Source organism: Taudactylus pleione, unplaced genomic scaffold, assembly GCF_031769625.1.
Source record: "Taudactylus pleione unplaced genomic scaffold, aTauple2 ptg000850l, whole genome shotgun sequence".
NCBI classification, from domain to species: domain Eukaryota; kingdom Metazoa; phylum Chordata; class Amphibia; order Anura; family Myobatrachidae; genus Taudactylus; species Taudactylus pleione.
The window spans coordinates 1,387,218-1,408,400 of NW_028285252.1; the positions used below are offsets into that span (position 1 = coordinate 1,387,218).

Here is a 21,183-nt window from a genome sequence, read left to right on the forward strand (position 1 = left end):
TGTATAGCGAGAAAAGCCATCGATTTAACTTCTCTTTTGTTGCTGATCCTAATGTGTTTTGCGAAATGTACCTACAGGCGAAACGTGTCAGCAGGCGGATCCGTGCGCTTCCAACCCATGTGGCAACGGCGGATCGTGTGTCCCGTTCGACTCCCAGTATGTGTGTAAATGCGTGGAAGGATTCCACGGTGAAACCTGCAAACAGGACGTCAACGAGTGCAAACAGAATCCCTGCAAGAATGGCGGAACGTGCGTCAACGAGGTCGGAACGTTTTACTGCAAGTGCAAAAGCAAGTTCACGGGAAACTACTGCGAGAACCTGTATGTGCCCTGTAACCCGTCGCCGTGCCAAAATGGTGGGACCTGCCGGCAGACCGACGACACTTCCTACGATTGCACTTGTTTACCAGGTACCAGTCTCATTCATCCTTTACTGCAAAAGATGGGGAGACTTGGGGGGGCCAGATAAGGCTTTTGTCTTTCTCTTAATTGTTTGGGGGCCGGGGAACATCCCGGCCAACGCGGCTGCGTTTGAATAACGTTGTGCTAGATATGAGACTCTTGCTGCAGCAGCTCACTTTGGGCCTGATTCAGAGCCGGACGCTATTTGCGCTCGCTCGTTCAGAAAATAGGGGTGGCTATTCAAATGAACCGTTAGCTCTTTGCGGTCTGTTCACGCCCCTGTCTGAACGAGCGAACAAAACTTGCGGTCGTTTTTTGAAAAAATACGCCCCCTGTCCGCTCGCATCCTACGTCATGTCCGCTATTTATTAGATTAATCGAGTACATCGACCAGGGTATGAACCGCTCACTATTCTTGTGGTTGGTTTTTCCTACCACAAATTTGCGAGCAGTTCTGGCTATAAAATAACCCAGTGACGTGGTCAATGACGCTGCTGTATTAATTATGCACACCCATAAAACGCCAGTTTCGACCTTTTAAGCACGCCTGCGTTCTGATCTCCACTCCCCGTTTTCAAGCACCTTCCCCTGTTACCACCCACATACGCCTCATTCTTTCACTCAAAATAGCAGGCATTCGCTATTTAGCGAACAAACGATTTTCGGCCGCACTGACTGGTTCGCGCATGCGTATTACGATCCGTACGCATGCACAGTTGGGCAAACATCGCTCGGAGCGAACGAGTGGCCGCTTACGAGCGGCTCTGAATCAGGCCCTTTGTTACAAAATCGTCTCTGCCGTAAAATCTGCTGACTTTGGTTTGGAAAGTCTGATCGTTCTCTCTCCGATCTGCGACGACCGATGTTTTTGCGAACCGCTCCGTACAATTGTGGCCTTTGATGTAGAGCCCGATATCCCAGCTTTTGTAGCTGCACTGTTCCTCGTGTGTGTTTCGTGTTTAAACGTTGGGATTATGTTCTCGTCTGTCGCAACAGGAAGTGTTTTGTTTGTCGAAGTGACAATTACTTACTACCTCTGTCCACAATAGAAGGATGTGCACATTCACTTTGAACTTTTGCCCCTTTAAATAAGGAATTGGACAGTTGTAAAATGTATGGGACTGTACTTTCTAGAGACTGGGTGCGGGGCGTTTAATCTGACCGCCAGTGGACTAATGAAGTGCCAAATTCTTTTATAATAGGTGATTTAATAAGTTCTGTTCATATTGCGCTGATGCTAATGTGTAATAATTATACAATCGGGGGGGGGGGGAGGGCTAGAGACAGTTTTAAAAAGAAATGGTCTAGGACGAACGGACGCGATGGTGTTTTCTTTGGGTTTTTTTTGGAAGGCCATTAAATTATTGATCTGGTCCTCATGAGCTCTTCTAGACAGGGATTAAGCATCTCTGCTATATAACGGCTTAAAGTGGGATTAGATAACTTTGGTTAATGACTGATAGATAAACTGTTGTTTGGATCTGTAGAAAGGAAGAAAAAAAAAATCAGCAGCAGACTGGCCGGGGCAGGCATCGCTAGTAATCGCGACCGCGGCTAGGCTCATACCGATGAGGAAGGTGCGAGCCACAGACGTCGCACATTTCTAGAACAGGAAGCTGTGACCTCGCACAAAAGCGGAAGTAGATCTTCCTCCTCCAACTCGCAATGTAGCAGGGTAAAATAAAGTCCCCTTTTGGCAAGTCAAGCTGAATATAAAACACTTTTATATGAGTAAAATGACTGATTCCCCCCCCCCCCCCTCTAAGTACGATGCATCATGGGCACAACTGCGACGTATTGCCGGTGGGAACATGTTTTGTCATCAGCAAAGTCCTAGGAAAACAACACTCACCTGACGCCTGTAGATGATTCAGCAAATCCCTCTGTAGCGACACCAGAGTACAAATAACTCTACACACGCAGCTTATCTGGTCTGCAATGGTCAGTAGCTGTATTTTAAAAAAGGGATCATTGATCCCTATTGTGTACGGAGGGACGCGTTGGGGAAAGCGCATGGTGACGCAGGAATGCAGAAGTGATGCACGATCCCTCCGCACTGCGAGCGTGCGCTCATGGGCTTATTCCGTGTCGCCATCTGTGATCCCTATTTGAAACACAAGTCGATGTTCAGTGAATTAACATTCTCTGGTTTAGGGCCTGATTCAGAGGCGCACGTTATTACTGCCAAGACTGCGTCTTTTACCGCGGTGCGACTGCCTCTTTATGCCGATGGTGTTCATACAGAGACGCCCATCAGCTGCTGCGCTGATCCGCCACTTTTTAGTATTAAGACGCACCATGGAACATTGCACCTGCCCTATGGAGGCGCAGAATCTTCATCTGAACATGGCCGCAGAAATCTGTGCAACTGCGGCTAAGAAACCCACCCAGAAACGCTCACCGAAATTGCTTCTCTATATCCCTATCCGTTCTGCAGCCGGTAATCATCGGCCCACATGCGCAATGCGACTCATCAGCATGCGCAGACTGAAAAACTGGTCCGCTTGCGTCCGGCATCTTCACTGCGTCCATCTCTGAATTGGGCCTTTTAAAGTGTTAAAAGTTAGAATTTTGCAACCAAAAAACCAGGATTGGTGCAGAAATGACCAGTGACCGATCGCACAAAGCCGGCAAGTGAGCGCGCGGAGTCCAGGGACTGTACAATGCGTCGTGGCTGAATGAATCGCAGCATAAAATGAGGCGCTTGTTAGGATTGGCCGAGACGTTTAAAAGGTTCTATTACTTCAATCTTTCAACCTGAAAATCTGCTTCTAAAAGTAGATAACTGTGATGGTGCAAGTCTCATACACTAGCCAAGAGCGTGCCCATAGCTGCTCGGTCAACCTCGTGTGTCGCTGTATCCCAGGCTCTCGTCATATGTGCCCATGGGCTGCGTATACTGAACCTCATTCAGACACGCTCGCTCGATGCACATGCAAATTTGGGAAGGCAGGCGATCGCCAGGCATTAGCAGGCCCACTATGTCTCGGTGTGCGATCCCACCAGCCTGTCTTAAGACTCCCACTTGTGCACGTCATCTCCAGGAAGTGTATGCAACCATCGGGTACCATCGGATGCGATCGCAGCGCTTGTGGTTAACCATACCCTGCTGCGAGCACTTCAGTCTAAAATCCAGCCAGGTGACGTGTACTATGACGCTGCCTCTTAATTATGCACGCCTCTGAAACGGCGTTGAGACGCTCAGGCACGCCTGCGTTCGCACCTCCACTCCCCCCGTTTTTAATGACCAGCCCCTGTCACCACCCACAAACGGCTTCTCCTGTCACTCACTCTGCTGGGCTGTCTATGCGCCTCGAGCGAACGCTTCCCGATCTCTCGCAGTGGCTCGCGCATTGCGATGCGCAATCGGCTGGGTGCGTGCGAACGCTTCCTAGCGAGCGGGTCTGAATCAGGTCCACTGTTCCAAGACGTCCTCTCCCCTGTACGGGTTAAGTTTGAATCATCAGATTTTCTTTCTCGGTCTTGCGCTCAGGCATGTGAAATCTGGGCAAACATTAACCTTGATGGTACTTTGAAGCCTAACAATAGCCGCCTCCACGTTTTTGTTTTTTTTCTTTTATGGGCTCGTCTAGCAGGTGTTTCATGCGCTCAGGGAAGTTTTATATAAAACTAGAAGGGATAAAAAAAAAAAACATCCTGGGCTGGAAAAGTGCCAGATGACGACACACACAGCGCACGTATGCGCATCTTCAGGCTACCAGCAATTCTGCGCTGCCATCGGAGCTCGATACAGTCATTGCCTTTATTTGGCTGCGTACCCGCAGCAACCAGTCACTTTATTTTTTTTTAAATTTGTTGACTATCGATAAGTTGTTGACACTTCTGCTGTTTTTCTGGCCGTGCGCTGGATACTGCGAGTTGTCTGGAACCGGTTCTGTACGGACTATAAAGCCGGAGCTTGTGCCAGCAGATTTAGAAACACTTTCAGAAAGACTTGTTTCTTGTTGTTGGATAAACATGTACGGATCAGATTACACCTGCTACAGGAGGCCGGGGCGGTAAATCTGCACGCCCCCGTGTGACCTGGCAGAAAGATCCACTTCTGCGCTCTGTATTTACTGTAAACACAATATAACCGAACCCAAAACACGGGGGGGACGGGCTCTCTGCATTGTCCGCATTCATGGCTGTTGTGGGGCCCCTCCCCGCCTGCCAGGTGGAGGGAACCTGAAATATAAATACATGTGCACTCACACCTTGCAGGATAGTTACCAGTTGTTTGCAGTAATAATCCTGCTTTTATCAGATAAGCTGTTTAAATAATGCACTCAGAGAATGTTAGTGATTTACGCAATTACTGGAGTCGTCACGTGACTCTTCTCAAGTTGATCAAAGAAGTTGACCTGTTGACTCGCATTCAGTGGTTTATAGTTTAATAAAAGGGCCATAATTATTTACATTCACACCGGTTCGCGTGCAGATTTTTCCCAGCGCTCACAGTTTGGTTTATACTAGCAATGTAGCGCATGTGCGAACTTGACCGCAACAATATCTGATGGAAGTAAAGCGTGTTATTCGCACTCTACGACCTTTTTTTGATCTTTCCAGAATTCCCATTTCCTCTGCAGCCTGCAAGCTTGTGCATCACAGGCATTTGCGCACCCTTAGAACCGGACTCTGAGCCGGACGGATCTCTGTGCACGGATGTAAACGGCGAGTTTTATTTGGTATACGGCACAGATACAAATGTACGCATTTTCGTGTATGTCCCAGCCCCCGCGTTAGATGAACGGAATCTCGCGTTAGCATTAGGTAGTAAATCTGGCTTCAACCGCTCCCCGCGACTACAGTCACTTTGCCGACCCCTCAGAATTAGCCCCTATTATTAATTATTTATTTACCACCAGTTATTTATATAGCGCACACATATTCCGCAGCGCTTTACAGAGAATAGTTGGCCATTCACATCAGTCTCTGCCCCAGTAGAGCTTACACTCTATATTCCCTATCACATGGACATACACACTAGGGTTAATTTTTGTTGTGAGCCAGTTAAACTACCGGTATATTTTTGGAGTGTGGGAGGAAACCGGAGTACCCGGAGGAAACCCAGGCAAGCACAGGGAGAATATACAAACTCCACACAGTTAGGGCTGTAGTGGGAATACTGGGCCTAATTCAGACCGCTTGCGAACGCTCGCAAGCGGGTCGATGTTGCCCAAGTGCGCATGCGCACAACGTAAACGGCTCCGTCGTGCGCATGCGCGAGACCCGAATAGCGACGGCCAAGCCGTCATTATGGGTCTCGCACCAAAGGGGGCGTGCTGTCGATGGTGATTGACATGGGAATGCCTACCGTCTGGGGCCGGCCCCACTGACATCACTAGTGATGTCAGTGGGAGAGCTTCCGCCTCTGATAGAGCCAAAAGCACTCCAGGGCTTGCGGCAGCGAGACCCTACCGCAAGGGTCTCGTCGCAAGCCCGATGGTCACGATGGTCTTGACCATCGCGACCATCATTTTGGCCGCTCGCTATAGCTGTGGGTGGTCACCCACAGCTATGCGAGCGGCCAGGAGGCCGCTCTTAAATTCAGAGGGACGGCCCTGATTCAGAGCGAGCGCTCTGTCAGAGCCTCCAGCTCTGAATCAGGGCCACTGTTCATAGAGTGAGACATCTGGGAAGTCTTCCAGTATTTAATCGTCCGAGCACCTGCAGTTTAATGTGCATTTGGGCAGCTACAGCCAGTAGTTGGGAGAGCTCTGTGCAGCCTGTGCTCATTCCAGCTGCAGCTATTTCACAGGGAGAGAGAAGTCAGTAGGGTAGTGATTAATTAATAACTTGCCACATGTTGGTCTTGTGGACAGGATTGCAGTAATCCGGCTGGCGGCGGTGTCAGAAGACTGCTATCTTAGGTTTTATGGTCAGTTTCAGCGCCGGGTTATTACCGAGACCCTCCCTGGCACACTAATGGCTGCTGTACACAGTCTAATCTCCGGGATCACTGAGAGCTGTGTGTCTCTCTCTCTCCTATTCAGGTGACTGTTTGTTAGCACAGTGCATGTAATGTAACTACATAAGGCCAAATTCTTTGCCCTGCTCTGTTTGCTGTAAACACAAAAGAACAAACTCCTTTTTATTGTGTATACTGTATACTCAGGCTCGCACTCTGTTAGCGTTGACGGGAACCAAACAGAAGCCGCTATCGCTATACGTCTGGTAAATGACACTTGGTGCAACTTTCACCTGCGCTGATCCAGGGTTGTAGAGTAATTTGGAGACCAATATTTCTGATCATGCAGAGTAATAAATCACTTTATACCTCAGTGATGTCACCAGATCCTGGTGGATATCGGCAGATGTGCCTCCTATAGCTGCACAAGACGCCTGGCATGACTTATAGATGCTATGCCACGGCTAGCGGTTCCCGGGCTTTGGTACTTTTTCCTGAATTTAGCGTCTTATTCACCTTGTAGCCGCATGCAAGTCGCTTATTGATTACCGCCATGCCAGCGTCAGTATGCAGAATACGTGTGCATTGTACTTGTGTTGCATTAGTGATGCGACTGACCCACATATTTTGTGAAAGTGTGTTGCTGGATGCATTGCACAGATTAGCCCAGCCTGGTGCACCATGGTTGTGGAACCTATGTAAAATGTATTCTGTCACTTATTGGTTTGCTGTGCAGTATGGCCGCCTCTGTTACTGTAATACAGCATTGTCTTACTTTACAACGTACGTTTTCAATAGGATTCAACGGTCTGAACTGTGAGGAAAATATTGATGACTGTCCAGGAAACAACTGCAGGAACGGAGGGACGTGTGTGGATGGGGTCAACACCTATAACTGTCAGTGCCCCCCAGATTGGACAGGTAAATACAGGTTGCCATTGGGTAACCCGACCCGTACATGTAAAAGTTTTTACTAACTTTTGAAGAGCTTTTAAATTATTCTTATGCCTGAAAACCGGTTCTGAGTATCCCACTTCCACGTGGCTGGGGGCAGTGCCTGCCTGCGATTTGTCCCTGTCAGTAATGAAGGGAAGATTGGGCTTTGAAAACCAAAACGCTTCATTGATGTGAAAAATCAATCAAAAATTAACTTTTACTAAACTCACTTTTCCAAAATAGTTGATAGAAACTTTCCTCTGAAAAAGAGTTTTCGAGGTGCTAAGAGTCTCCCTTGCGTTGACACGTGTCTTAGTCCTTATTTCTTTATTATTTTAATAGATCTCTAACCTCCCAGGCCTTTATTTAATCAACAGGACAATAAAGGACTTATAGAGAAAATCGCCATTTTGGGGATTTGTAATGTTTGAATTTTAAAGTCAAGTCCACATTTTGTTTGTGGCTGTCAGTCTTCATTCCTCCTTTCCCTGTCTTTGTAGGCCAGTACTGCACCGAAGATGTCGACGAGTGCCAGCTGATGCCAAACGCTTGCCAGAACGGTGGCACGTGCCACAACACCCACGGCGGATACAACTGTGTCTGTGTGAATGGCTGGACGGGAGAGGATTGCAGTGAGAACATCGACGACTGTGCCAATGCGGCCTGCAACAGCGGCGCTACCTGCCACGATCGGGTGGCGTCTTTCTACTGCGAGTGCCCGCACGGCCGAACAGGTGAAAAGATACTGCTTCTGTCCGTACTGTGCCATCTCGCAGGACAGAGATGTGTTTTGAGTTGTTGCTGTCTCTGGAGGGGGCGGAGGTAGTCGCTGGTGGTCTGTCCATATAGACCATCCATAATGCAATCAGAATTGATAGATACACGTTGGAATGAGACGTTTTGTGACTGCGGAGCCAACGCAACTAACCGCACACTGCGCTGTCTTGCGTTACAGGTCTGCTTTGCCACCTCGATGACGCTTGTATCAGCAACCCGTGTAACGATGGCTCCAACTGTGATACCAACCCAGTGAATGGCAGGGCCATCTGCACATGCCCGTCTGGCTACACCGGACCGGCCTGCAACCACGACGTGGATGAGTGTTCTCTCGGTAAGTTGCAGCCTGCAGAGCTCTGCATCCACAGTTTAATAAATAACTTCATAGGTGATTTAAGCACGAAGCCGTCCAGGCTGATGGGTGTGAGGGAGCCTCCTATCTGCTGACACTGCTCAATGTAGCTGCTGTTATTCCTGCTAATTCTAACATGCATCTGGCTGACGTTTGTACATACGTGATCAGAAAATGACCTGTTCTGTTCTGTTCCAGGTGCCAATCCCTGTGAACATGCTGGAAAGTGCATCAACAACAAGGGGTCCTTTCAGTGCAACTGCCTCCCCGGCTATGCTGGACCCCGCTGCGAGATTGATGTCAATGAGTGTCTCTCCAACCCTTGCCAGAACGACGCCACCTGCCTAGACCAGATTGGCGAGTTCCAGTGCATATGTATGCCAGGTCTGTGCCCTTCTCCGTACGCCGTCACAGAAAATATATTAGTAATGAATTTAGGTCCCTTCCGTCTCTTTTGCTGCAGCCTTAAATCTTTTGCAGTAATGTCTTATTTTATATATTTCTTTTTTTTTTTCTCCCAAGGTTATGAAGGGCTGTACTGCGAAATCAATACAGACGAGTGTGCCAGCAGCCCCTGCTTACACAACGGCAAATGCATCGATAAAATCAACGAGTTTCACTGCGAGTGCCCCACAGGTGAGAGAACAGATCGATAGGACTGTGCTGAGCAGCAAGGTTACAGCTAATCCTCTCCTGAAGGCTCATCTCATTGCAAGAGCAAAATCCCACCTAGCCGTTCCACGTCTCCCTCCTGAGAATGGCCTCTCTGTAGTCCTCTGCCTGGCAAGCTTTGACTTTCGAGTAGCGAGAGTGCCAAGTAGGCCAGCGTTGGCCGAGACCGACCACAGGATGCTCGTAAGAACGTGCCGTCGGCCATTTGCTGGCTGCAATAACTGTTTTTGCATAAAGATGTCAGTATCTGGTGTGCGGAAGTTTTTCTGTGGAATACACGGTTACCCTGTGTACATGCACTAATACCAGTGCTAGATGCTGTTCTTATATATGTGCCTTAATGCTAGCAGGTAAAATAGTGGGGAGGGGGGCCTAAGTTTGTAATATGGTGGATGGGAGGGGGAGAATGAAATGGGAGTGGGTGTCTGTGGATTGACACATTACTTCATGATTTCTTTTCAGCCCAGAAAACATGTACTCCTGTCATAGTTTGGGGGACAGAGAAAAGATTGTGAGGAGATTAATATATCCTGAGTATAGAATCTGCTAGGGATATTTAAAAAGTGTCAGTGAAGGAGTTAAATGATTATCTATCCAGGATTAATGCACAGCGCAGACTACTCAGTGTTATTTGGCTTATTCCTGTATGGGGACCGTGGGGGTCTCTCGGCAGCAGCCTGAGTTAGCCGTGGGGTTTAGCACTTACTAGGGACGGTTGCAGGGAAAGGCTATGTATGAATTGTCAGAGTGCAGGGTTACAGCCAGGAGGAGACAGATAAGCTCTCGCAAAAGAGCGTTGTGGTGAGGCTCCATGGCTTCTCATTCCCCCGTGTAGACATTTCCGCCGCCATCTCCCAAAGTTCCGGAGGAAAGCGCCCGCTCTGCTCCCACTGGTGTGCGCGGCTAGGGATCGCAGCCGTTCTGTGAGGTGACAGATATCGCCCTCTCTGATATTCTTCTTCCATAGAACACATTGTCCCTGGAGTGGATTTAGGAACCTTTTACTCTAGGGAACAAAATGAGGTGTGAAGGTCAAATAGGGCGAATAATGAAAGCCATGTACATCCAGTGCGTCTCCAATAGTCCCCTTCCCACTGGCCACGCTGGTTGCCTGGGACCTGGGGAGTAGCGGATAAAAAGTTTGTTGCTTAAATCTTGTTCCTCTGCAGGCTTCAATGGGCACCTGTGTCAGTATGACATCGACGAGTGCGCCAGCACGCCCTGCAAGAATGGCGCCAAGTGCGTGGACGGGCCCAACACCTACAATTGCCAGTGCACAGAAGGTAAGGTGTCATTTTACGTAGTGTCGCTCTGTATTCCAGATCTCGCAATACTGGAATTTGTATTTTTTTTTCTTTATTTGAAGAGCAAAATGTTTTTATATTTTATACATTTTTTTTTTTTTTATTATCCCCACTTTGGTGTCTAACTTAGACCCACACATAGGTGCCAATAAGTGCCCACGGAGCCTTGCTCTGAGGGCTCTAGGGTTGAATGCAGCTTTAAAGTCTTTGGCAAATGCTGGATCTGTATGTAGAGGCACTTACTGCAATGGCGCGGCACCATTATGGCGTGAGGATTCAGCGTTCAGCACCGCGCGTGCGAGGTCTTATTGTAAAACCTAGAAAGGAAGACGAGCACCTGCAGGTCCATCTAGCCTGCCCATGTCTGTGTCTATCTGGTTTGTGTATATATTAAGTCTTTGCATTCGCCATATGTTTGTCCCAGGCATTCCTGAATGAAAGCAGACGGCTTCGCATGTAGAGCGCGCGGCTAAGGAGTTGTCAGCCGTGCAAATTTATTTTACCCCTTTATCCCCTTTATCCCTTCTCGAGCCACAAGGTTTTTTTTGGTTTTTTTTTGCGCAGACACATAAAAAAAAAAAAAACGCCACGAGAATAGTTTGAGGCCGCTTTGCAGGACAGTGAGTTGCACAGAACATACCGTGAGGAGCAACCTAGATGGGGCGATGAGATGAGCCCCAAAGGGGAGGGGGGGGGTGACAATGACTCTATTGTTATGCCAGAGAGCGCTCACAGCTGAATAACTTCTAATCAGGCTCCTGTGAAAGGCAGCCAGCGATGAAAAGCCGCCATATCCTCCGAGCATGGTCAATGTTTTACTTTGTCCTCTGAATACTTCTCTCGGCTTTTGCTTTTTTGCATTTATAAATTTTATAATCACTTTAACCCTTTTTTTCCCCTCACAGGGTTCTAGTTTGGTTTAAAGACTTTATTTTTATTTATTTTTATTATTTATTATGATTATAATACAAATATTGCGGCACAAGTAGTTGTTCCTTATGTTTCCATTTGTGGAGAAACACATTTTTTTTAAAAAAATTAATTTTTTAATAGTCAAAGACTGAGAGCCTGATTCAGAGCCGCTCGTAAGCGCCCGCTCGTTCGCACTGAGCGATGTTCGCCCAACTGCGCATGCGTACGGATTTTTAATACGCATGCGCGAACCAGTCAGTGCGGCCCGAACATCGTTTGTTCGCAAAATAGCGAATGTCTGCTATTTTGAGTGACAGGAGGAGGCGTATGTGGGTGGTAACAGGGGAAGGTGCTTGAAAACAGGGAGTGGAGATCCGAACGCAGGCGTGCTTAAAGGTCAAAACGTGCGTTTTATGGGTGTGCATAATTGATACAGCAGCGTCAGCGACCACGTCACTTGTTTTTTTTTTTTTAGTCAGAACTACTCGCAAAATAGCGGTTGAAAAAACCAACCACAAGAATAGCGAGCAGTTCATACACTGTTCGATGTACTCGATTAATCTAATAAATAGCGGACATGACGTATGATGCGAGCAGCCAGGGGGCGTATTTTTCAAAATTTCGACCGCAAGTTTTGCTCGCTCGTTCAGACTTAGAGGCGTGAACAGACCGCAAAGTGCGAACGGTTCATTTGAATAGCCACCCCTTTTTTTTAAACGAACGACCGCAAATAGCGAGCGGCTCTGAATGAGGGCCTGAAATAGCACATTTTTTATTTTACATAACCGGAATAAGACCTAGACACTACGCTGAGAAATGTTTTGGGAACGTGACCTTAAAATAAGTGTACCCCATCTTTTGCCTCGTAGTGAATTATTGGTGTATTTTATAATGTGAGTCCAGCTGCTGCTCTATAAACTTTATATCTGTAGAACCCACTTATATTAAACTGCTTTAAAATTGGATGTAAGTAATGGGAACGTGGTGTAACGGACACTCAATGTTTGTTGTTACTGCACGGGGGACCCCTTCTATTAATACCAAGTACTGGAACCCAAAAGTTCTGATATTTGGCATATGAAAGTCCCATCTCTGCATCAATGGGTTTAGCAACCAAATCTATATAAAACGCAGGCTGTCCAGTCTTCCCTCTTCCATATGACTTGCTGAATGGCAAAACATGGGCGCTGGGTACATGCACGATCCCGCTAACATTTAATACAGACGAGACCTCTCCGTCCTCAGACCAGACATCATGGCTCATTTTCCATCTTACAGGTTTCACCGGGCCTCATTGTGAGCTGGACATAGACGACTGCAAGCCCGACCCTTGCCACTATGGCAACTGCGTTGACGGTATAGCCATGTTTACATGCGAATGCAGAGCTGGCTACATCGGGAGGCGGTGTGATACCAACATTAACGAGTGCCAAAGCATGCCATGTCAGAACGGTGGCGAATGCATGGACAAGGTTAACAGCTACGTGTGCCAGTGTCTAAAAGGGACCATAGGTAGGGGCCGATCTTTGGGAACAGAGGTGGGGGAAGAATTAGGGTGACGTCCTGTTTTTGGATTAATTTTTTTTAGGGGGGGGGGGGGAGAGAATCATTATTAAACTTATAATTCTTCTTATTTTGCCTAATAATTTAATAATCAGATGTGTCCTCATACATCATTGCTTTGGTGCAGCTAAAGCAATGATATATGAGGACACAAACGGCGCCTTTTGGCACGCCAGGTCCCGTTCTGCCCCTGCTGGCACTGGGCATATCATTTGTGTGTTAGTCGCATTCTAATTCAACTGGGACGCACCAGGAGACTGCGCTGATTAATTTGATATGCGACACTTGTATATCTGTGTGCCCCTGAATCTGTATACAAAGTACTATGATGCAGTGGTCACGGGTTTCTTTCCACGCCAAGTTACATTGTGCTTCGTATACAGACTCGGTCGCACACAGATATACAGGTGCCGCATATCTAATTAACCAGCGCAGTCTGCTGATTTGTCCTAGTACATCGCATTATGACTAGGACGCATTGTCCGCAAACGAAGAAGCAAAAAAGACACCCGGCACTAGCAGAGTCGCACGGGACCTGGTGGCCCGCTCGTGCCAGGCATCTCACGCCATGTAGCGTATTGAGGCTAGATTCTAATTGCAGTTCACTGATTAATCTGAAACGGCAATGAGCAATGAAAGTTGCACTTATTATTATTTTATTTTATTACAGGGACAAATTGTGAGATAAATGTAGATGACTGCGCTAGTAACCCGTGTGATTCGGGGAAGTGCATCGATAAGATTGACGGCTACGAATGCACCTGCGAGCCTGGCTACACAGGTAAGAAGTCAGACTTTGGAAAGGGGGTAGTGAAATGGATCTTTTGATTCAGTAAACTCCTTTAAAATCCCAGGCGCAGATCAGTTTCCCAGGTGGGGTATAATTGAGCCAGCCACTGTAGGCCACGGCGCAGGGAGTGGGCTGCGCGCTGCTTTCCTATTCATGCGCGCTGAGGTTTGTAATTAGGGATTCCTTTCAGGGTCGGGTTCCTAAGCTTGTCTGACTGATATGTTTGATTAGGGGAGGTTAATAGGATCCTTTGATTAAGAGTAAAGCCCTCTTGAAGGCCGGCCGCTCACCTGTGCAAACTCTAATGGAGCCCCCACCCCACGTTCTGTGCTCAATAGACCCTTTATGAAATAGCTAGTGTGCGTATCCCATTAAAGGCCTCGGTTACAGGAGTAATGGGAGAAGGTAACTGGAGACACAGGACCAGCCGGACAAATCCTTTGGCACCAAAATAATTTGCGTTTGACGATTAATTGCTTTATGTCCTCATCCGTAACTTAAAACAAATTGCGACACTAGAGTACTGTTGCACAGCCGCTGTCTTATTCGACTTGACGTTTGGTCATCGGTTGTGTTTCTGTTGTGTTCAGGGAAGATGTGCAGCATCAACATTGACGAGTGTGCCAGCAATCCATGCCGCAACGGAGGAACATGTGAAGATCTCACCAACGGCTTCAAGTGCACGTGCCCCGAAGGTTATCAAGGACACATGTGCCTGTCCGAAGTGGACGAGTGCAGGAGCAACCCTTGTATTCATGGAATGTGCCATGATGGCATCAATGGGTAAATAGGCAGTAGATTGTACTTGGCCGTAATGGCACGGGGGAGGGGAGGGTTTATCTTTTATATGCGATTTTATAGGTGACTCTGATGTTCACGTGCATTTTCCAGGTACAAGTGCGACTGTGACTCGGGCTGGAGCGGCACCAACTGTGACATCAATAACAATGAATGCGACTCAAACCCGTGCATGAACGGTGGCACATGTAAGGACATGACCAGCGGATACATCTGCGCCTGTAGAGAAGGCTTCAGTGGTAAGAACCCCTCGTTCCCTTTAAGACTGCTTTATAGGCCAGGATGAAGGATGATTATTTTATTCATGAGGATGGATTCGTTGATGACGTTTTTTTTGTCTTTTCTTTTTTTTTTTACAGGACTAAACTGCCAGACTAACATCAATGAGTGTGCTTCAAATCCTTGTCTGAACCAGGGAACGTGCATCGATGGTGTGGCCGGTTACAAGTGTAATTGCATGCTACCTTATACCGGTAAGCCGCCTCTGGAAAATTGCACTTAGGCCCTGATTCAGAGCCGGACGCTCTGACCAGAGCGCTTGCTCTGAATCAGGGCCCTCCTCCATTAATATGGAGCGTCCTCCTGGACGCTCGTATAGCTGTGGGTCACCGCCCACAGCATATACGAGCGTGCAACAAGATGGTCGCGATGGTCTTGACCATCGCGACCATCGGACTTGCGAGTGAAACCCTGTGGTCGGGTTTCTCAACCACAAGCCCTGGAGTGATTTTGGCTCTGTCAGAGCCAAAATCACTCCCACTGACATCACTAGTGATGTCAGTGGGGCCGGCTTCAGACGGTAGGCGTTCCCATGGGAACGCCTCCGTCTGGCAGGCACGCCCACCAAAGGGGGCGTGCTGTCAATCAACATCGACAGCACGCCCCCTTTGGTGCGAGACCCGGAGAGATGGAAAGTCCTTCGCTCGCCGGGTCTCGCGCATGCGCACGACAGAGCTCCCTCCGTCGTGCGCATGCGCAGTGGGGACCATCGACCCACTTGCGAGCGTACTGCCGCTCGCGAGTGGGTCTGAATGACCCCCTTAGTCTTGTACAATCCAGCTCATATTGTTGGATGAAACCAAGCAGTGTGCTTCATTCAGTGCATTAGTTACTGTATGCTACGTGGATAATTGTATCAGCTAGGAGCACGATGGGGAACAATGGGGTAAATTACTCCCTACAACTATTTGTAATACAAAATCCCTAATAGAGAAACTTTGTTCCTGCAAGAAGGCTGCTCTGTACTAGAAATTACCAGACATTTTATACTTATTTATTCATCAACTGCAAGGCAGCTTTCCCACCTTCAGATAACAATTCATTGAGTCTGTATGTGCCCTCCTGCAGCTTTATAGCTTCTCTCTCCACGTCCTTAGCGCCGAATTTATGTCATCACAGTTACCTAGATATCTTCCTATGGATCATGACAAAAAGATGCTTTACTTACAAAACCTTATCCAGAGCAGCGGGACTGTCCATATCCCATGGCTAAGGAAATGAACAGCCCTGCCTGATGATATATACACGTGGCTGAAAATGATGGATGCTAGATAAATCAAGAGAGTTAATTTATTAAAGTTGTTTTTTATTGCATTTAAATGTAATGTTTGTAATGAGCCTTGTGTACTTGGTAATAGTTCCAGGGGGCATAAATTAGACAATAAATTGGTTGAGGGTGGAAAACCTCTTACATGGGTTTACAGACAGTGAGTATGGTATGCATAGAGAGAAAAGTTTCCTCCTGTATTACAACCTCATTTAGTTCTGACAAGGTCTGGAAACATTCCCCTATATCCAGCCTTATTTTCTCGTCTGCTTCCATTGTTCTGCTCTCAATAAAGAGGAGAAAATATTATGTTTGGAAAAACCAAGTGTTGTCTCCAACAATAACAGACCCGCGTTTCACATTCAGTTTTTTTAGAAAATAAGTTAAAGATCCTCAGTGGAAACTTCCTAGATAGTTTCAGGGGCCTGGATGGAAAATAAAAAAATCTTAGCACGCATATTTTGTCCTGCACCTCTGACAGCTGAAGAGGCCAACAGCTACAGTGCGCGATCCGGCTCTGCTGGGCGGATAAATACTTATTTTGACAGATTTGCAGAAGTTGGGAACTGCTGTCAGAGTCAAATCCTAAATCCAAGCTTCCTGCTTCCTCTTCCATGAAAATGGCCGAGTGCACAATTGCAGGAAGCCCTGCTGAATTTCCTGCCTGGCCCCGTTCGCTGTAGTAACAGGTCGGGATAGCGAAGGCTTTTGGAAAGTGCTATTAGTGCTATAGCATTTCCCCCAGAAAAAAAAAAAAAAAGAGGGTCCTCGTGTGTGTATGTATATATGTGTACAGTATGTATATATGTTTGTGTGAAAACTTTTTCTAGTCTCATAATAACCCACCCCACCAAAATCTATTTTAAAAGTAAATAAAATGCCTGTGGGTGCATGGTGGTTACTACTCAGGTGCCCCGGTGCAGTTTTCTGTGTACATTTATCATTTGTCACATAAAGGAACAGAAGTGTTAATGGTGAGGCTTTGGTCTGCTTTCCATTTAGGGGCCACATGTGAGGATGTTCTAGCGCCCTGCGGGAACAGCCCGTGTAAAAATGAAGGCAGATGTCAGGAGTCCAATGACTACGAAAGCTTTTCCTGCGTATGCCCTATGGGTTGGCAAGGTATGTTGGGAAATCCACTAAATACTGACTACCTTGTCTATTCTTTGCAAAATAATGTTCCGTGTAACATGGTCTCTGTTGACGGTTCTTAACATAGATACTCTTAACATGGTCTTTCCAACATGCGATCTTCCAACTGAATGCGTTCGAGATTTATCTATACTGTAGATCCTTCTTAACCGGTGAAGTGGAACAAGGGCCCTCATTCAGAGCCGTACGCTCTGAGCAGAGCGCACGCTCTGAATGAGGGCCGCCCTCCATAAAAATGGAGCGTCCTCCTGGACGCTCGTATAGCTGTGGGTCACCACCCACAGCCTATACGAGCGTGCATTTTGATGGCCGCGATGGTCGTGACCATCGCGACCATCGAAACTGCGAGCCGGAGCCTGCGGTTGAGGTTTTCAACCGCAAGCTCCGGAGTGATTTTGGCTCTATCAGAGCCAAAATCACTCCCACTGACATCACTAGTGATGTCAGTGGGCCGGCTTCTGACGGGAGGCGTTCCCGTGGGAACGCCCCCGTCAGGGAGGCACGCTCCCGGCACGCCCACCAAAGGGGGCGTGCTGTCAATCAACATCGACAGCACGCCCCCTTTGATCAGACACAACGAGTGAAGGACTTTCCTACGCTCGTCGCGTCTGGCGCATGCGCACGACGGAGCTCCCTCCGTCGTGCGCATGCTCAGTGCAGAACATCGACCCACTTGCGAGCGGACAGCCGCTCGCGAGTGGGTCTGAATCAGGACCAAGGTCTGGTGCCGCCTTTGTAAACTTACTGTAGGTTCTCTTCTTTTCTCCAAGGACAAACATGTGAGATCGATATCAATGAATGCGTCAAAAGTCCATGCCGAAATGGGGCGGTGTGCCAGAACCTGAACGGGAACTACCGGTGCACTTGTAAGCCTGGTTACACCGGCAGGAACTGTGAGACGGATATCAACGACTGCCAACCGAGTGAGTGTCCCGCACAAGTCTAAGACCGCTGGCTTTAATTTTCATGATTTCTGTTGTGCTCTGTTATGTTTGCCAACCAGCGGATACAGAATGAGGTTACTCCTTAATCAGGACGTTCGATGTCTAAGCTGCAACCGAGGTATATTAAATGATTTTTATTTTACTAGATCCTTGCCACAATGGAGGATCCTGCTCAGATGGCATCAACGCTTTCTTCTGCAACTGTTTGCCTGGCTTCCGTGGGCCAAAATGTGAAGAGGATATTAACGAGTGTGCCAGCAACCCGTGCAGGAATGATGCCAACTGCACAGATTGTGTAAACAGCTACACCTGCACCTGCCCTTCTGGATTTAGTGGCATTCACTGTGAGATTAATACTCCCGACTGCACAGAAAGGTAAGGACCGCCTACGGCTCATACCCTGCTCGTTTATTCTAGTGCAGCCCTCGTCATCAGTCGTCTAGGACCACCGACAATCATTGTTGATTTTATACACCTGAATATTAATTATATTAATATTGTTCTGTCCTTTTCTAGCTCATGTTTCAATGGTGGCACCTGCATAGATGGCATCAATACATTCACCTGCCTGTGCTTGCCGGGCTTCACTGGAAGCTACTGCCAACATGACATCAACGAGTGTGACTCCAAACCCTGCCTGAATGGTGGAACCTGCCAGGACAGCTACGGAACCTACAAGTGCACCTGCCCACAGGGGTACACCGGACTTAATTGCCAGGTAGGCATTTGACGTAGGTGACTGATATCTCTATTGCCAAAAGGGTTTGAAAACTGCAAGTATTTTCTATCTCATAGGGTTTAGACCTAAACCGTATGTTTGATTTGGGCTTTAAATCTCGGGAATTGTGTTTTATGAGATTGTGTTATACAGAACTTGGTGCGCTGGTGCGACTCTTCCCCGTGTAAAAATGGAGGAAAATGCTGGCAGATGAACAACCTGTATCGCTGCGAGTGCAACAGTGGCTGGACCGGTCTGTACTGCGATGTGCCGAACGTTTCGTGCGAGGTGGCAGCCATTCATCAAGGTGAGTGCGGTGTCCTACTGAAAAACTCTATTGCTACTACTCTGTAACTCTGTATAGTGAATAAGCACCACGTTCGCGATCTCGTATAAAAACATATGCAAAAAAAGAGGCCAGCTGTACGGTAAAGTCTCATCTGGTTCCGGTACATGCTTTTGTTATCAGGTGTCGATGTGAACAGTCTGTGCCGAAACTCTGGCTCGTGCAGGGACACCGGGAACACTCACTACTGCCATTGCCAGCCCGGCTACACCGGCAGCTACTGCGAAGAGCAAGTGGACGAGTGCTCCCCCAATCCATGCCAGAACGGAGCCACCTGTACGGACTACCTGGGAGGCTACTCTTGTGAGGTAATTACACTGTGGCCTGGGTGAAACGCATTGGGTTTCATGTAAACCGTAAAAGCGGGGCGTCCTATGATCGGGGCCACAATTTGATCACCTCTGTCTCCTGCAGTGTGTTGCCGGCTTTCATGGAGTTAACTGCTCAGAAAAAATTAACGAGTGTCACTCACACCCCTGCCAAAATGGAGGAACCTGTATCGACATGCTCAATACTTACAAATGTTCCTGTCCCAGGGGGACCCAGGGTAAGTTATGGTATAATAGGTGGGACCTGGGACCTGATTTGCGCCTATTAATTTTGATTAAGTTCTGTATTCCTAGCCTAATTTATTTATTTTGTAGTGTGTTTGCATATGTAGCCATATGTTCACTAATCATATACTGTATGTGGATTATCAATATATCAATATTATTTATTACCAGTTATTGATATAGCGCACACATATACCGTAGTGCCTTACAGAGAGTATATCACTCCCTGCCCTAGTGGCGCTTACACTCTCTATATTCTCTATCACATGTGCACACACATTAGGGTGGGATAACTTTTATGTTGGGAACTAATCAATCCACGGGTATATTTTTGGAGCGTGGGAGAAAACCGTAGTGCCCAGAGGAAACCCATGCAAGCACAGGGAGAATATACAAACTCCACACAGAGCCATGGTGGGAATCCAACCCAAGCCCTCAGTGCTGTGAGGCAGTAATGCTAACCACTACACCATCTGCGCTGCCCATTTGCATTATACTTAAAGGGCTGCAGCAAGTAAACGGCCAGAGGAAAAATAAGGTCCTCAATATTTCAGAGCATTTTACTTTCCAGCAGGAAAAATACTATACTCTCGTGTAATCTGATCGTAATGAGCAGTTAAATAGCTTGTTTGACTCACGCATAACATAGAAGACTTCTGTGAAAAACCCGTGTTTGTTTCAGCTGTTTTCCTGCTGGCATTAAATACTGCACGGATATTTAAAACCAATATATAAAGAAATCTTTCAACAAAGGAAATCTGCTTGTATAAGACCATGTAGACCAAATCCATTACTGTAGGGCAGCATTCTTAAAATGAAAATAAACAGCTCAAAAAGCTGCTTGTGTGACACCAGCCCAAACAAGATTGTTCCGCTTGTGGCCATATTTGGCTTGAAAATGTAATTGATTCATTGGACAGCGTGTATTTGTGAAGGAGAAACATACCCAGGTGTGATTAACTCTTAAAAAATGTTTGTGTCCTATCCAGGTGTTCACTGCGAAATTAATATAGATGACTGCTATCCATTGTACGAGGGCCAGAAGCCTAAATGTTTTAACGGCGGCAAATGCGTAGACCGGGTGGGAGGCTACCACTGTACCTGCCTGCCAGGCTTTGTGGGAGAGCGCTGCGAGGGGGATGTGAACGAGTGCCTATCAAACCCTTGCGATGCCCGCGGAACCCAGAACTGCATCCAGCTCGTGAACGATTACCAGTGTGAATGCCGACAAGGGTTCACGGGTAAGAACAATTCTAGGGATAGGGTCCCCTTTATTGCTTTTAAGTGGATTCCTGGTGAGCTAACGACATGTGAATTCTTCCCAGGGAGGCGCTGCGAGTCGCTGCTTGATGGCTGTAAAGGAAAGCCGTGCAGAAATGGCGGAACGTGTGCCATTGCCACGAACACAGAGCGCGGCTTCATCTGCAAGTGTCCCCCGGTAAGTGGAGACGTTTCAAAGGGTAAAGATGCTGAAATGTTACTGTTCATTAGTTCTAAATGAACATC

At 47.4% G+C, this 21,183-nt stretch overlaps 1 protein-coding gene across 2 annotated transcripts in view; it reads left to right on the forward strand.

The window, feature by feature from the left end:
* Positions 1-21,183, forward strand: part of NOTCH1 (notch receptor 1) — a 58,595-nt gene that overhangs the window by 22,822 nt on the left and 14,590 nt on the right. For both annotated transcript variants that reach the window (XM_088458783.1, XM_088458782.1), the window contains exons 4-24: positions 78-410; positions 7,112-7,234; positions 7,750-7,983; positions 8,205-8,360; positions 8,577-8,762; positions 8,901-9,014; positions 10,220-10,333; positions 12,545-12,778; positions 13,500-13,610; positions 14,210-14,402; positions 14,511-14,656; positions 14,777-14,890; positions 16,966-17,085; positions 17,886-18,038; positions 18,206-18,434; positions 18,576-18,777; positions 18,931-19,084; positions 19,247-19,431; positions 19,538-19,670; positions 20,667-20,918; positions 21,003-21,115. In XM_088458783.1, the coding sequence (XP_088314909.1) occupies positions 78-410; positions 7,112-7,234; positions 7,750-7,983; positions 8,205-8,360; positions 8,577-8,762; positions 8,901-9,014; positions 10,220-10,333; positions 12,545-12,778; positions 13,500-13,610; positions 14,210-14,402; positions 14,511-14,656; positions 14,777-14,890; positions 16,966-17,085; positions 17,886-18,038; positions 18,206-18,434; positions 18,576-18,777; positions 18,931-19,084; positions 19,247-19,431; positions 19,538-19,670; positions 20,667-20,918; positions 21,003-21,115 (3,599 nt within the window). The remainder of the gene's footprint in view (positions 1-77; positions 411-7,111; positions 7,235-7,749; positions 7,984-8,204; positions 8,361-8,576; positions 8,763-8,900; positions 9,015-10,219; positions 10,334-12,544; positions 12,779-13,499; positions 13,611-14,209; positions 14,403-14,510; positions 14,657-14,776; positions 14,891-16,965; positions 17,086-17,885; positions 18,039-18,205; positions 18,435-18,575; positions 18,778-18,930; positions 19,085-19,246; positions 19,432-19,537; positions 19,671-20,666; positions 20,919-21,002; positions 21,116-21,183) is intronic.